Genomic DNA, 16,947 nt, shown 5'->3' on the forward strand with positions numbered 1-16,947 from the left:
GACGTTTTGAATGGTCTGATATTAAACAGCTGTCTATTAGTTTGAGAAAGCAGCGATATTGTAAAGCGCTCCGCAGGTCACGTCAACATGCTCCATGGAGTCGCAGTTGGTCGCAAGTTGATCTGGTGGATCTCTGCCGTTTAAATGTGACTGCTGACTATGTTGTAGATGATTTCATTGTAAATCCACAAGAAAATCAATTATGTCTATCCTGGTGTATCGGTAATGCCACTGACCTGTGATCTTTTTCCACCCAATGATATGAGTTTGAATCCCGTTAATTAAACGTATATCTTTTTTTGCTCTTCTTTTTTCGTGTACTATAGAGCTAATTTACGTAACAGATATTTGCACAAAACAGACTCCACAGTCATTATGTGTTATTTGTAACAACTTTATTTCAAAGTTTTCATGTTTTGACCAGAGACTTTAGACGAGAAGGTTAGACATTGAACTGCAGAATTAAACAATGCGGCATTCACGAGGACAGCTACGTGTTCTCTTGCTATTCTCAACATCTGCTGTAACGACGACAACATTAGACGCTTTCGGCCGAAAGTCGCCAGTTAACATGGTCGCCTGTTAAACCGTAACACCGGGAACAAACCATATCTTCTTTGTCCACCTCGCTCGCTGTTTCCCGCAAAACACTTCCGGTGCTCACCGGATGTTGCTATTGAGCATTGGAGCGCCTTCCTGGGCAGTCAGTGGATTGAAGCCAGCAAAATGTGTCTCTGCAGTGTTTGCAAGGTGCTGTTGGAAACCTCTGCTTGGAAATAGTTGTGCCCATACTGCGTATACTCCCTGTTGATACTGAGAGAAGCCCCGGCCTCGGGTAAGCTTAGTCTCTGCTACGTTTAGCTCTAGCATCATAGACAATGTAGCCTAGCACTAGCAAGCTAGCCAGTCGACTAATGCTAGCGCCATCAGATTAAGGACTTCAGTTTCGGTTTTGTTCCTTCAATTACTTAACGATGATGACAGGTGCGGGGTTCTGCATACAAATGACATCAGAGGGCTGCCCTGTTTTGAACGGGCAACGTTACGTCTCACGTGCAACTACAATTGTAAAGTTAACTGTAAATTAGCGTTAATGTATTTTATTTTACTTTCTGAATACACACTCTGAACTCTTCCGGTGTAAGCAGGAGTTTTTAAAAAATGAAACATGCATGCCAAGATAATATAAACAACATGCAACGTTAAATGGCAAAAACAGTGGGTAACGTTAACATATATATATATATATATATATATATATATATATATATATATATATATATATATATATATATATAATACTTTAATTGTATGTAGCGCTTTTCTAAATACTCAAAGACGCTTAAAGAATATATGTATGTATATACATATAACTGTTATGTGTAATCTATTTGTCTGAGCACTTTATCTTATACTTCATTTAATATCTATTGCACTGCTGTTGTCATTGATTGTTGATTGTCTCGTCTAATGTTATGCACCTTCCGCCAAGAAAAAAAATCCTTGTTTGTGTAAACATTTCTGGTAAACAAACGGTTTCTGATTCTGATATCGTACAGTAAATGGTAAAGTGCAAAAATAATTACTGTTGGTGCTACAGGATTTAAACGTTTTTAAAGTATTTTTTTAGTATTATTGGGTTAATCAACTGAGCAAGGTCAAAAGGAAACGCAAACAAATGAATAAATGAAAACCAAAAGCCATCTGTGAAATTATGGGGTTGCCATATTTTGAACATTGTAAATGAATACCCACGCAGTGTGTTTTTAATGTTTTCTAATTTACTAAAATAAAGAACATCTCTAGTTCAGGCCTCATGAGATGGAGGGATGATGAATTGCAACAAAGTCAAATTAGTCTTCAATATTAAGTCAGTTGTCGAATAGGTCAAGAAGGACACAGGGTCTGTTTTTTGGCAGGACCCCTAAGAGTGCTGTTTATGCAACTGCATCAAAAAGCACCTGAAGTACCTCTGATAACTTTCAAAACTATTGGACCAATAGTGTGGAAAGATGGGCAGGATCTAAACACATGAATCAGTGATACACTGATTTGTAACTGTCAAATATATATCTATGCATAATGTCCAATCTACCTCATGTATATGAACATAAATTACATTAACCCGTTATACTCTGAACCATTGCACTATTGTGTAAAACAGTTTCAGGGAGTGTGCTGTTTATATATATATGTATATGTATGTATGTGTATATGTGTATATGTATATATATACGTGTATATATATACGTATATATATATGTATGTATGAGAGGTGTTTTATACATATTTATATTTGTATCGTAGTACACTTTAAGTTTCCCTTGTTTAGCTTTGTAATCCTTGTTTTAGCATTATGTTTAGATATGTATGATAGCAATGCATATTCCTTGTAATTGTTCATATAATTTGCCCAATAGTGCTTATTTTGATAAATATCAGCTTTAAAAAAGAGTAAGTCCATCATGCATTTCTCCATCAAGAATGTTCTTGCTGACTGGAATGTAATATATCTTTCAGGTTACTATCCAGTTGTTTTTATCCTCATGTTTTCATCTCCTGAAGAGTGCATATTCTTTTGGGGATTTATTACTCTTGATTTGAATAATTCTACCTTTTTTGTCTGAGATCATTATATCATTGATTTAACATGATGTTAAGCTACTGTTAGGCACTTTTAACTGATTATGTCTCAATGTATTACTGATTACTCTTAATTACCTCCATAAGTAAACAAGACCATCTGCGAGAAGATTGGCTATTTCTATATAGTTATTATCTTCAACGCTCGTCATTGGTGCCACGAGGTTGGATTGGGTCTTCCAATCTCAAGATATGACATGGGTAGTTGAAATGACTTGATTAAGCCACCTAGTTTGAATAGGACCATTCTGCTCAGCAAAAAGCAATATCTTGGATATTGCTTAGAGAATGGATGACATTTTATGTTATGTGTTACAGTTCTGGACATTCCTGACCACCTATTCTTTTGTATGTTTTTCTTGCAGTGTTCTTGCTGTCTCTTACCAAATTGTGGACCATGATGGAGCGAAGAAGAGCCTTAACTATTCCATTTAATACCAAGGATAACCGGGTATGTGTGAACCATGTTTTCACAACATGCATGTTAACGTGTAAGCTTTTGGCAAGACACTGAAGTGACGCTTTCTTTATGTCTGCCATCATAATTATGTTCTTGTGTTGATCACACGTTGTGAAAGAAAGTTCAACATCGGTTAAAATGTTGTTCAATAAATTGCTTGTTTTGTGTGACCAACAGACGAAAACCAAAAAACGTTCCATTTACCGTTACCTAAAACCGATAATGAGCAAATTCTTAAAATTGAGAAGCTTCTAAAAAAACACTACAAAGATGAATAAAATAAAAAAGCAGCACAGACTTGTTATTAAAGCAGCACATTTGCTTTGGCATGTCTGTCTCAGACATGTTTTTTCTAAAAAGAAATGTGTCATCTTGAGTCCTCAAGTGTTGTTTCTAGGCCTTGTTTTGACTTTGCACACATGCTTCAGTCTGTGCTTAGCGTCTCCTCATCCCTCTGTGCGTGAGTGAGTGTAGACGCACCTCAAAGTCATGTTTCCCCCTAAATGGCAGAGTTTTGAGGCAGCTGTCTCCAGCAATGTCTGGCTCCAAACCCATGTGTAACGCAGCCTGCAGAGGCTTCAACTCTGCCCTTTTGCCCCGAGCCGCCCTCCGTGGGATACGCTCCGACATAATGAAAGGCATTCATTTTTAAAGATCCTGTTATTTTAAAGTATTGCTCTTTATATTTTAATTTAGTTAATTAATTGGAATTATTTTCCTAAAGGTTCGGTGGGTTTTATGCGTGTTTGTAATAGGGGTTAAAAAGAAAAAAGGAACAACAAATATACAAATACCAAAATCGAAAACAGAGTACCTACCCAACAAACAAATAACAGATTAGTCAATTATTTTGGCCCAGTCTCCTTTGCACTTGCTTTAAACACACTCTTTTGGCTTTTGCTTGTCAATGCATGGTGACTAACTACCCTGTGAATTTTAGATGGAAAACCCGCTCAAAATCGCCGTGCCATGTCTTCCATCACAGTGTGGAAAGTTAGAAAGACAGGTACAGCGATACCTTTGTTCTCTGTGTGACCACATGAACAAATGTCCCGGTGATACTATGATTGTTATGGATTATTGCTGAGACTCCCACAATTTCCTTCCCTTCAACAGGTTTCCTGGACTGCATTTGCAGGTTGCAAACGCAGAAGTCGTAGTTCACAGCATATGAATGGATCCACGCCGTTTGATCACAACTTTGCAACATTGGAAATGGCCAGGTAAGCAGGCGGCGACAAGTTGGTTTTGACAGATGGACTTTTTCAGACTGTTGATTGCAGAATAAAATACCTCGTCATTGTTCGGCCTTTAAGTTAAAACCAACAAATTGTGTTGTCTATGCTAAACTGGTGAATCTGTTACTTTTCCAAGCTCACTTCCTGCTTTGCTACAGTGCAGAAGGTCTTCTCGGCTTAGCTGATATGTTTGTTCCTATTTGTCTAAAACGGCAACATTTTTAAACAGATTTCCTATAGCAACTAAATCATCACAACTCTGGGTTAAGATAATCTACGTTCAGCTGCCATCTGCTGCCAACGTTAATGCCACCCAAACAATAACTCGGTGGACTACCGTCAGACTCGTACCCTGGAATACACTATACCCCTCTGCTCATCAGGATCGATAAAATGCACAGATTGTCATAATTTATTGAAGAAGCTAACTGTATTTTAGACAAAACAAAACATTCAGTGTCTTGCTCAAGGACACTTCGACACTCTGGAGAGGCCAGAATCAGCCAGGGACGTTCAGTTTGCCAGGCGACAGCTCTACCGGCTCCCTAAAATCTCCGACATCTAGGAAACAGCTGGAAAACGGATTTGAATCATTAATGAGACCGTACACAGTAGAGATGATTTATGCTTTTGGACATGGGAGTGTTCATGGAGGGTGCCATCCGAATGTCAGTGTGTTGACATCCAGTCAACAATCTGTAACACGATCTCGTTGATTACAAAGACATCGAGAGAGCAGCTCTCTCCTTCCTGGGCCGACCAGACTGATAAGAAGCTGCAAATAGTTTTAATGGATGCCAACCTGCAGCCTCACTGCTATATGCCACTAAATCTCCTATAAATCAGGGCTTGAAACTTTAATTTTTTTCATTAAATTTTTTATCTTGTGTTGGAATTTTTATTGCCAATGTTTAATTTGTCTTTTGGTAGTTTGCTTATTTTTATCTATTTTTTTAAGATTTCTTTTGGCACTGTATTGCATGTATTGGCCAGTTAGTTAATAGTGAAGATTTAGTCTGGAAACGGAGAGAGAGGGAGCGAGGTATGAAATGCAACAAAGGACCACAGCTGGAATCAAATAATCACAACCATTGAGCTCCATGTCTTTTCTTTATGACTCTGTGTCTTATGTAAAGTACTTTGTTGCCTTGTTCTTAAAAAGCGGTTGAAAAAAAATATACTGTATAGTTTATTGCAGTTACTTAAACGTTCACAAGATGGGGCTCTCACCCTGAAAATTCCAATAATATAGTCTTATTGAAATTTACAGCAGTGTTAATTTTTTTCATTAAAAAAAAGAAACATACACCTTGCTTATGAGCACCCTGACTCCGGGCAGAGCTTATCACGGCTGCACACATGGCCTATCTACACCCCTCCCTCTGGATCTTCTGGTAAACACGAGGTCTGACCTGCGATAGTAGATGAGCTCTAAGTTAGGATACCTTGAACACATTGCTCTAGGAAGGTTGCGAATAACTGCTTCTGTGTTTCATCCTGTAGGAGGAAGCCCTGTCTGATCCTGACCGATGTCCTCGAGACAGAACTGGGCAAGGCGTATATCCAAAGGGTAAAACAGAGTCGTGCTTTGGAAAATGGAGTGTCAAGTACACGGAGAGAGAGTGGTCGATCCAGAGAGGAACCCATGACCTGCAAATACACGAGGTCCAGACAGGAGGCCAGGAATGATGAGAACAAGAGTGTAACCCCGAAATGCAACCAGAAGACAACCTCCTCGCCCGCTCATTGGTAGGAAGTCCCTGTTGAGGCAATAGTTTGGCATTTTAGGAAATACATTTCATATTTGTTTATCTTCCAATAAATCTAAAGCTACAGCAAGCGGCATTGTACATGTTGGCTCTGTCCAAAGGGAACCAATTCCACCTGCCAGCAGCTCTAAAGCTCACAAATGAACACGTTATTTATTTTATGTTTTCATCTGTACAATAAGCAAGTCGCGGTACTGTGCAGGGCTATTTCTTGACTGGAATCAATGACTTCTTGAAGATTTATTGTCACCTGCTTAAAGGGTTACTTTGGTCTTTTTCAACTTGGACCACATTCTGTTTTGTGTTTGTGTCTCACCGACTAATAAGGGCAACAGTTTCTAAAAGTGGTTCAGTATTGAGCCAGACAGCAGCTGCTCACCGTCACCTTTTAATGGAGTTTGGCTTTGCCGGCTGAATCTTTGGCTCTCAGTTTTTTCCTGGAAGAAAACGTGGTGGTTATTATTTGAAATGATGCCGCACGGAAAGCTTTCATAACTTAGATTCTAGTTCGAATTAAGTGTTTCTGCATTTTGTTTTTTGTCTTGGATATTTTGTGATGAGGTAAATTATTTTGTATCGGAAGTTTTGCAATACTTTGTGTGCCTTTTGCTAAATAATGAGAATTTTGTCCACAGCATAATCAGAACGGACGTGTTCATTCTTTTCATACTTTCTTTAGGTCAAGACTCAAGAGAAGTTCTCTAAATGTTGACGATGAAGTGGACATAGAAGAAAACAAAGATATTGAAGAGGTGATAATAGGAAAGGACAACGGAGACAACTTCAAATTCGCTGAAGTTGTAGGTGTGTAAACATGAAGGCATTCAGACACACACTTGCTGATGTGCTGCTGCTCTTCATGACCTATGTCTTTCACTGGGTTATTCTAATGTTGAAGCTTTGACTTTATCAGTTCTGTCACGACTCAGAAAGCACCGTGCTTACATTTTCCTGCTTTTCCCTGACTTTGCCTCATATGTCCTTTTTAAGGGTTCTTCCAATGGAAAATATGTATTGATTCTCCTGGCCCTGTATCCAGAGTAAATAAACAGATGCTACATGTCATAGTCCTGTAAAATAAAATGCTACATTGTTTGCTCAGCTTTTCCCTTACAAGCATGTTCTATTTTCTCGTTATAGTAGTTGCAGTCGGGTTGTCAGTACTGCCTGTGTATACTTTAGTCAGATAGGTTGATCAGTATGTATCTGTCTCATACAGATTGTGGGTTGTCAGTGAGCTGGGAGCCTGCCATGAATACAGGAAGTTGTGATGAGTTCCCCTCAGTCAACATCAAGGACCGGTTGACTGATCCAGAAGAAGAAGTACAACACAGTCTGGTGAGTACCGTGCAGGACCACAGAGAACTCTCTGTCTACCAGACAGTCTATAGACTACCAGATGGCACCTCCATTATGTTAGAGAGATTGCATTTCTTCATATCTTCATCTTGTCTTGAATAAGCCTGTGAGTCCATTTTAGTGAATCAGAATTATTTATTGGCCAAATGTTGCACATACAAGGAATTGGACTCGGTGAAAGGTCCATAACAATAAACAAACAGGGTATAAAATAATAAAAATACAAATAAAATGACACTCGAAGACGGCACAACTCTGAAATTAATACCATCACATAAATGTAAAAGCCACAGACGTTTTCATCAAAACCTAACAAGTGGATGAAGTTATAAATATCCAGCTCGGCTTTACATACCAGCTGTGAACAAATGGTTCATGGTACAGTGGGGAGAAATGAATGCTGCTGTTCATTAATTAAAACGTCATTGACCAAATACGTTTTAAACCCATCATCTGTGTGAGATGTAAGAACACTATTGTTTCTTGCTATCAGTAATTTATCTTTTCACACCAGCCTGATGAACTAATGCCTAATTTGAGGCGCTGCCTTCTGTGTTGTCTCACCAGAAGAGGAAGATGAAGGATGCTGGGTCCCAGTGCAATGGGACAGGCAGCCCCAAACGCCACCGTGAGAGTGTGCTTCGCCTCACTGGAGAAGACAGAAGAGATGGAGGACGGGCACCGACGCGGGTTTGTCTGGAAGAAAGTGGAGAAGACGGACATTTGGAGAGCCAAGACCGTTCCATTGTACAGTTCATGGTGGGAGTAGATGATCCAACGGAAGTTCTGGTCCCAACCATCTGTCCTAATTTGGAGGCCGGAGACTCTATTAGTACCCCCGGAAGAAGTCCATTGTCGAACCAGGACAACACAACTATAACCAGCCCTTCTGAACCCAGTGAGTACAACGACACCGGAAGAGCCCTTCTACACTTGGTAGCTGCATTCTACTACTGAAACCTTTGTTTGAAATGATCTGTGGAGAAGCTCAGTTTACGGTTCCTCAGGCGGCTTAAAAGCGCTTTGAAGGTAGTTTGAGCCTTTTCATCAGTTCATAAACAAATCATCTGACTTTTAAGCGAAGTACTGAGCTTCTGCCAGCTGTTTCTGAAAGTGGCCCCTGGAAGAACAGGCATTATCAAATTGTTTCTTTCTTCTTTTTTTTCAGTTGTGCTTTCCAGTGATGATGAGGAGAGTGGTGACCCAGCATCCAATGCACTGCTCACTTTGAAAGACGAAGTAATGCAGGGACAGTCCCTGCAGGAAGCTGTGGCCAAACAGCAAGAAGCTTCTGATATAGAGGACATTCAGGTTGGCAGAATGTGCTCCTGTATTGTGATTATTATCACTTCGCATGTGTCTGACTCAATAACAACCAAGCAGAAATGGATCTCTAAACATGATTGGGGCATCTATACCTATCTTGATTAAAATGTCTCTATCTTTACAGGACAGTGCCCCCTTATTGTTTTAATATTCAGCCGTATATGAAAAAGCATGTTGTAGAATCAGTGGCAGAGAGACCTGCAAACAGGAGCCTCATACGAGCGAGTTCACTAACTTCCCTTCTGCAACAAACTCATATTTTCTTCTTCTAAGTTTATTCAGAGTTTCTTATAACATTGTTTTAATCCTCATTCCCTCTCAGGCTAACAAGACTATTGAGAGGGATGTTAAGTTGCAGTATGCATTGGTCAACTACAGTGTCATTCTTGTTCCTACCACTAGGTCGCGCCAAAGTAAGGGCGCTTTCAAAAGCTACACGTAGTGGCTTAAACATATTGGAATTGGAAAAATATTAAATAAAAAAATTTAGTTTGAACTTTATTGCTTGACCTTACAGCTCGATCCCATTGTAGTTTTGTGGGTTATTGTACTGTGATTGTGTATTACTGTTTGCAGCATTTTCTTCAAACTGTGTGTTTGTGTGTTGCAGGTGTTGCGTGTAATTGTGGATCTTCCTGGTCCAGTGGAAATGTCTTCCATCCCCAGTATGGACTACTCCTTCTCCACGCTGCACTGTGGAGGTTACCAAGGGAAAGCGAATGGAGACATCATGGTAAACTGTATAAACGACATAAACTCAGCATTTTGCTGACCACATTCAGTATTCGTATCACATTTCAGGGCATACGGTGTAACACCGTTTTTATGCTTCACAGATTTCAGACCAACAAATCATCATTCCACTGACAGGTAATGTTGCGAATAGTTATTTGATATGTTGGTATCAAGTACACTAAAGTGAAATCCCAGTGTTTGTAGAGGAGCTGTGCCCTTTGGTCTGGATTGTTTAAACTCCTTGTTTTGGTCATGCTGTCTGCACACCATCCATCCACAGCTTAGTGGTCTATTTCAGATGCTAAAGTGTGTGTGTGTGTGTGTGTGTGTGTGTGTTCCTGGATTAGACCCTCAAGTCGCTAGTGCACTTTCACCTTCTGAGCCTGTGAAATCTCCCCTTCAGGGAACTTAGGTGGTATTTTCTTGAGATTTGACGTTGGCTTTGTGGTGTGTAAAACATACGTTCGTTAAATACAATAGGTGACATGATAGTATTGTGAAATATTTTGTGCAAACCGAGCAACATTTTTGTAGAGATATATTTTCTAGCAAGCACAAGTTTTGTTTCTGTGAAATTAATCATTTTGAATGAATAACGGCTGATTACTTTAAGCCTATAGGATGTTTCACAAGAACGTACAGGATGTAGGAGCAATGTAGTGATTAGAGCATAGAAACATTATGTTCTATGATTAAAAAAGTAGGATTCACACTAACTGATCAGCATCTGCAGTGGCTGAGAGAAGCTTCAATCTGGATAGAAGATGGGAGGGTCTTTCTTTGGTTTTGAAGTTGATGGAAAGTATTTACTGCTGTAGGAGGGGGAAATGTTTTTATGACTTAACAGCATTCATTATTTGACACCAACAACAGGAGCTGCTAAACTGAACTCACCACCTCTTTCTCTCCAGACGCCGATGAACAGGTGGAGGTGGTATTAGCCTTCGATCGTAAAGACCTGAGGAGGTACAGTGTTTGGGAACAGCACGAACTGGAGGACCGGGAGCTTCACTTTAAGGACGACGAGGAGCCTTACCCTGTTGCCATCCTTCTGTTTTGTGTGTCAGAAAGTGCTGCAGCTGCTGCACGGCGACAACTGCTGAAACTGAGTGTCAAACGAAGCGGAAACGCGAGCTCTGGTGAGACCCTCGGAGAGCTCAGACACTTCACATTTCTGAATGCTTATGGAGACATGTAGCATTTAGGTTGCAAGTATTGTTTGATGTGTCAGATTATTCCTAATGGAAATCTACATGGTGCATGATAACAGTGTGATTATTTTTTTTTAAATTTTTTTTTATTTGAACAGACAAGGTGAGCCCCTTCATTCTGCTGACGCTGAGTCATCCTGTGGAGGGAATGGAGGGGGCTTTATTACGCTCCCTCTTGGACATCGACTGTCTCAACAGTCTGACAAATGAAAAATCCTTCCACAATGTCGACAAACTTAGTTGTTTGGAGGACTTCCACTCTCCTGTTCTTTCTCTGGATGATAGTATAGAGCTGATCAGAAGAACTGGACTGGACTCGCATCTGTTGTCTCTGCTCGGCCTGGACGCCACTGGCTCTAATTTTGACTCGGACCAGGATGGTTCACATTGTGATACAGACAGTAACGCCACACCTCACAACCAGCTGGAGGCTGAGTCACAGAAGGAGACCGAGCTGGAGACAGAGTCAGAACAAGACACCGGGACGCAACTCAAACCAGAGGAGGATCAGAAAGAGCAGAAGCTCCAACATCTGCCTGAGGTAAGTTGTTCCCAAGTTTTGTTTTTTGGCCTTTAAAACAAATGTGTCCCCTTGTGGGGGTGCAGACCCTCTGGCTGGGAACCACTTGTTCACATTGTCCGTGTTAAATTATTACAGAGTACATGTTGCTCCTATGATATGAATTTCCTCCCACAGGTAAAAAAGGTGGAGCCCACTCCTGTATACACACTGTGCCATCGTACAACCAGAGGATCCTACTCCGTGTCCCTGTGTAAACCACTCTTCACCATGACTAAATTTAAACATCAAGGCCTGGCTCGCAGGCAAGTAACCCACATTATCATATATGCAGCTTCTCATGCAGCCGGACCCAGCAGGGCTTGGTTGGTACGTGGCTTCTTGCAGCCAATGCAGTTCACTCTGAGAAATACAAATGCAGTGCAGGGATCCACTGATCCAGGGTTTTCCCTCAGGATCCTGACACCTCAACTCACTCATTTACCGATACAGAATAGCGATCTGTAACCAGCCCAAATGTACAACTTAAATCTATGGAACGTGTTAAGATAATTTTGATGTAAGGTAAGTACGGAGACCAGGAAATACTGAAACTGAGACCCACTGAATGCATGTAACTGATGGCCTTAATGAAGCATCTGTATTGTTGTTGGGGCTAATACCAATAGCACCAATCTGACATACCAGATTATTACATCCCTAACAAATATATTGTAATTATTACATTTTACCAACCACTGAAAATGATTGGATTCACGTGTAAGGTCGCTCTGTCCATGGACAGCGTTTGCTACATCAGTCATCTACTGCCTCTGTAAACCGGCTCATTCTTCTTTCTTCCACCTCCGCTTAGGTTGATCCAGTTCCCGCCCCCTCCATTGAAGGGGGGAATAACCGTCACAATGGAGGACCTGCGCTGCCTCGACACCGGGCACTTCCTAAATGATGTAATCATTGACTTTTACCTGAAGTAAGTAATGCGTCGACATATTTTTTGTTCCTCACAAGATTGTTGGAAAGAGATCCACTTTTGAACCGACCCTGTCAATGTGTTTTTGAACCAGATACGTCCTCCAGAATGCCTCTGCTGCTCTGGCCGAGCGCACGCACATCTTCAGCAGCTTCTTTTACAAGCAGCTGACGCGGAGGGACAACGCCAGTGAAGGCGTCACCAATGACTCGTGCGTAGAGCTGCCAAAAAATATATCCAAAAATTAACCTTTTCTGTTTTCGTATGTAATGAGTCTGCTCTGGTACGTGCCACTTCCAGGAATTAGCCACAGCCTCGGACAATGACAAAGTATTTTTTCTCTTCATGCTTTATTTATTATCAAATAAGGCATCAGAATGGAAACGGCATCACAACATTTTTATTGTACTGGCATGTTACAACATACTTATGTCATCATCATTTTTAACGATCTACTGCAAAGTGAATAAACAAGTAGAATCAACATAAGCATCTCAATAAATATATAATAAGTAAGATGCTCTATGATTTCATAAGTTGTCAGCTTAGTGAAGCCTTCAACTTCATATTTGGAAGTTAAATGGAGAATCACAATGCTCGAGACTCAAGAATGCCAAAAACTTTAGTTTGATATATTCAGAGGTCCAGACCCAGGATATGGAGCCAGTATGGGAGAAACGTGAGACCTGGACCTCCCAGCATTATTCTTAAGTGTCTACAGTTGTTTGTATACGAATTAGTGTTAAAACATGCGTCCCCGTGTTTATTTGTGCCCCCCAGCTGTCAGAGGCAGAGGCGACACCACCGGGTGAAGACATGGACACGCCATGTGGACATCTTCAAAAAGGACTTCCTGTTTGTCCCAGTCAATCAGGAGTGAGTTAAATGCATCATGGAGAGGTGTATTGTTCAGAGTTTTGTTGTTGTTTGTATATCACAATAAGCACCACGTTGCTCTGCTGTCGGTTTAGGGCTCATTGGTATTTAGTTGTCATCTGCTTTCCTGGACTGGACGAGCCACAGACTGTGACCTGGAGTGGTCCAAACGGCGAGCTGCTGGAACTAGAGGTGCCTCGGGGGTCTGAATGCCCAAAAGGCAACGCGGAGACACCACCTACATTAAACCACACTGACAGCTTGAACACAGAGACAAGTAGGTTTGACCAAATGATGCTGAATGAGGTTAAATTATGACTGGTTTTATGGCAATTAGCCTGTGTTTTTTCAGGAGCCTTATGTTGTGATTCCAAAGTTTACGGTCATGTTTGGGTTCTTGTGTTTTAGAAAAGCCTCAAGAAGACTCCACTAAAGACCCATTGCCTGGTCCAGTGGTAAGACATTATTCTGTTCTGTGCTCACTAGGAGTAACATAATATTGTATTTGATCTCACAGACAAATGTTCAATAATTGTGTCTTTATTTGTTCCTCCAAGTCTCCTCAGTCTAATGTTTTTTTTGTTTGTAGAACTGCACAGAGCAGACCTTCCAGAAGAAAACTGTGAGCAAGAGGTGAGTGTGCGGTTACACAGAGCAACATTGTTCTGCTGCCGGATACATGACAATGACAACGGGTGTTGTATTTCATGAGTTTTTCCCCTAGTTATTGTTTGAACAGTTGTTAAACATGCAATGTTTCATGCAGACTATATTGAATAACTTGGTTTACTGCTGGCTTTAATGTATCTACAGAGTACTGTAAACGGAAAATGTGTCAACACTGCTATTCTTCACAGACTCATACATAATAAAATACAGGTTTTTATTGCTGTGGTTGAGTGTACGCTTGTGTTTGTATATGTTTATGCTTCCCATGTTCATGCCTATACAGTAGTTTGTCTTTAAATGTAAAACACTTTGTTTGAAAAGGATTGTGCTGGTTACTTTCAGATATATTTAGAGTCTGAACTGTGTCTTGGAGGTTTATATATACATACTAAATGGTCTTGGTGGTCTGCTCTCGGTTGCATACACTCTGCCGTAAACATCAAATGACAGACGTGCCTCTCTGTTCTGTAGGCCGTGTATTCTCATCATGGATTCCCTCAAACTTTCTCTTCATGAGCGAGTCTTCAAACTCTTACGGGAGTAAGTATGAGACTTCTAAATCTGTCTATCGCAGCATGTGTGTGTTTGTACATGGATGGAAGATAATGTGTGTTTGTCCCGCAGGTACTTGCAGTCAGAGTGGGAGGTCCGTCGTGGTTCATCGAGGGACTTTAGTCCTGATCAGATGCAGAGCTCACACTGCAAAGTTCCCCTTCAAGACAATAGCAGCGACTGCGGCCTCTACCTGCTGCAATACGTTGAGAGTTTTTTGAAGGTAAAGGACTTGACGGCATCTCTTTCTCTCGGGTTCATGACACATTTACATGCAATTATGAATCAGCAACGACCTTTTTAAATCGTCATGTTTTGATTAGAGCTCAGTGGAGCATTACAATGTTTTAAGGCTTGTACGCTAATGGGAAATTAATTCTGCTTCTGCTTTCAGGACCCCGTGGTGCACTTTGATCTCCCTCTACTCCTACAACAATGGTTTCCACGTCAGCAGGTGCGAAGGAAACGAGACCAAATCCGAGATCTGGTACTTAACCTTAACCGAAATCAAAACCGTGGTACTAACAGATAAGACGGATGAAGCAGCTCTGCTGATTAGTACATCCCATTCCTGTAGCCATTATACATCACTGCTCATAGTGAGCGGCGGACGTTTCAGCCTGAATTAAAAGGATTTCCTTGATATTAGATGCTGTTATTGTATTATACATTAACTTGAACAAAACATGTAAACCTCTGACTATCTTCGGACCCTGTGAGTCAACATGAAGGCATCAGTTGATTTAAGATAAACAAGTAGCTGTTTTACGCTAGATTACATCTAGACATGGAAATGTCTCTACACCCCATTACTTTTTACTGATTGTTTTTATGCTGCAAGATTTTTATTTTTAAGATTTTTATTTATTTTGTATGTAGAAACATAGGTAAACGTGTAACAACAGAAAAGCCTGGTTTGTACAGCAAGTTTGACTTTCTTTGCTGACATTTGTTGGGCATGTGAAGTCAAGTGTGACTTCACATTTAGTCTGCCATGGGTTTTCTAATCCAACCTGTTCTGGTTCTGCATTCTTTGCATAGGTCCACCTTCACTGGATGAACACAGGCATAGTATAACATACATTTCCCATGTGTCCTACCTGAACTTCATTATAAGATAACTTGAAGCCTCGGGAACTGGAATCCCGTCATTAACTCGCAGTTCCATCCTTTGTTCCTTTTTTAATACATAAAAGAAGAAGAAGAAGAAAAACACTTTCACTCACTCAGTGCCTCCCTCAGTCATCCTGTGAGCCTCCCAGTGCTAGATAGGAAGCATGATGGCACGCTAGATGGGACGCAGCGATGGTTCCTAATAGATCAACTTTGCCGGCATAGATTGGCCGAATTAGACCAAATTGGGTTGTACGACTATTGATACAGACTACTGTTTATTCTTAGTTTGCATATAAGTCGTATAAGACATTTTACTTATTTTATTGACATACAGCTTTTATAAAGTTCAGGGGTGCACATACATTAGCATGCGTAATGCTATCAAAGGTAAAAACTACTAAATTAAGACCTAAGAGACATTGCTATCTGTCACTACCGTTGCCTAAATTCTTCTCAGCAGAGAGTCTTCATAGTCTAGTAGTTGTTTCTCTTTTTGTTCAGATGTTTGTATCTCTTTTAACATTTAATTTGTTTTTGACATTGTGTTGGATGAATGTACAGCAGTGGATTCCAAAATGTCTTTGTTTTCAATGGTATTATTAAAACTTGTAGATCAAATAACACTTGTTTGTTTTCTTTTCTTCTTCTTTTTTTCCATCTGGATCAACAGATAGTTGCATTAAACAAGCCCAGCTTTTTCTTTCAGACAATACCCACTTGGTAACATGATTAATGTTGAGTAACTAAAAACATAAAAGTAATGTTTCTCTTTTTTTCTGTAGAAATGAGAAATTCTCTTTTACTCCTGATCGGCAAACACTTTTTTCCCTTTTACTGTTAATAATTATCTTTTTGACCAGGGGAGCCAACGTTTTTCTCGGACCAAAAGGCTTAATTTTTAAAGGCCTGTCCATTACAATGCCAATATAATCTGTTCAGAGGGTTACATGGTCGGCTTAGATGTATTAATTGTCTCAGCGTGTCAGATCCCCTCTCAGTCTGACTCCCAGTAATCCCCCTCCCATTGCAGCCATCCAACGAATGTCTACACTCAGTTTCCAATATAGTAGGTACACTTAGCTGAAGGTAATAATAATACAACAGTCCTGCAATAAATCCTAGCAAGTTTGTGCCTAATAAAGTGAATTTATGCCTAATAATAAACTTCCAACTGCGTGTATAAAAACACATGTTTGTGGATTGCATGGCCTGTGTACTGTTTGTGCAGTGTTGTGTACTCTGTGTTTTGAAATCACAGTATTGGAAGCAGCATCGCTGAAATCTCTCATTTAGGAACGCGCACACAGAGTACGAGTACAGCCACTGTCCTCGAGGCCTACTTGACTCCTTGGCTGGTGGTCCATGATCTCATACAGGATCAAGCTGACAGAGTTAAACAACGGCTATGGCCAGGTCTTCGGTTTGATGCCTGCACCACGAAGAGCCATCGGGCCAATCAAAGAGACAAATACATTTGTTTTTATGGATTCTTACCTGAACACA

General features: G+C 40.4%; 1 protein-coding gene across 1 annotated transcript; it reads left to right on the forward strand.

Moving 5' to 3' along the window:
* Window positions 1-5,810: 5,810 nt before the first annotated feature.
* Window positions 5,811-16,056, forward strand: LOC306747646 (sentrin-specific protease 7). The gene is made up of 19 exons (XM_079230716.1): window positions 5,811-6,090; window positions 6,790-6,914; window positions 7,330-7,448; window positions 8,037-8,367; window positions 8,638-8,780; window positions 9,406-9,528; window positions 9,632-9,665; window positions 10,442-10,669; window positions 10,840-11,282; window positions 11,439-11,566; window positions 12,115-12,231; window positions 12,326-12,442; window positions 13,012-13,107; window positions 13,203-13,384; window positions 13,516-13,562; window positions 13,697-13,740; window positions 14,248-14,316; window positions 14,401-14,551; window positions 14,723-16,056. Exons 1-19 carry the CDS (start codon window positions 5,987-5,989, stop codon window positions 14,858-14,860), a joined length of 2,739 nt encoding a protein of 912 aa, XP_079086842.1. The 5' UTR covers window positions 5,811-5,986; the 3' UTR covers window positions 14,861-16,056.
* Window positions 16,057-16,947: the final 891 nt, after the last annotated feature.

Source organism: Taurulus bubalis (assembly GCF_910589615.1).
Source record: "Taurulus bubalis genome assembly, chromosome: 15".
Lineage (NCBI taxonomy): Eukaryota > Metazoa > Chordata > Actinopteri > Perciformes > Cottidae > Taurulus > Taurulus bubalis.

Bases quoted from the DNA above. Each gene is read 5' to 3' on its own strand.
- LOC306747646 (XM_079230716.1), top strand. From the start codon at position 5,987: ATGACCTGCAAATACACGAGGTCCAGACAGGAGGCCAGGAATGATGAG. The intron at 6,091-6,789 runs GTAGGAAGTCCC...TACTTTCTTTAG, and splicing joins ACCTCCTCGCCCGCTCATTG to GTCAAGACTCAAGAGAAGTT. The intron at 13,741-14,247 runs GTGAGTGTGCGG...TCTGTTCTGTAG, and splicing joins AAGAAAACTGTGAGCAAGAG to GCCGTGTATTCTCATCATGG.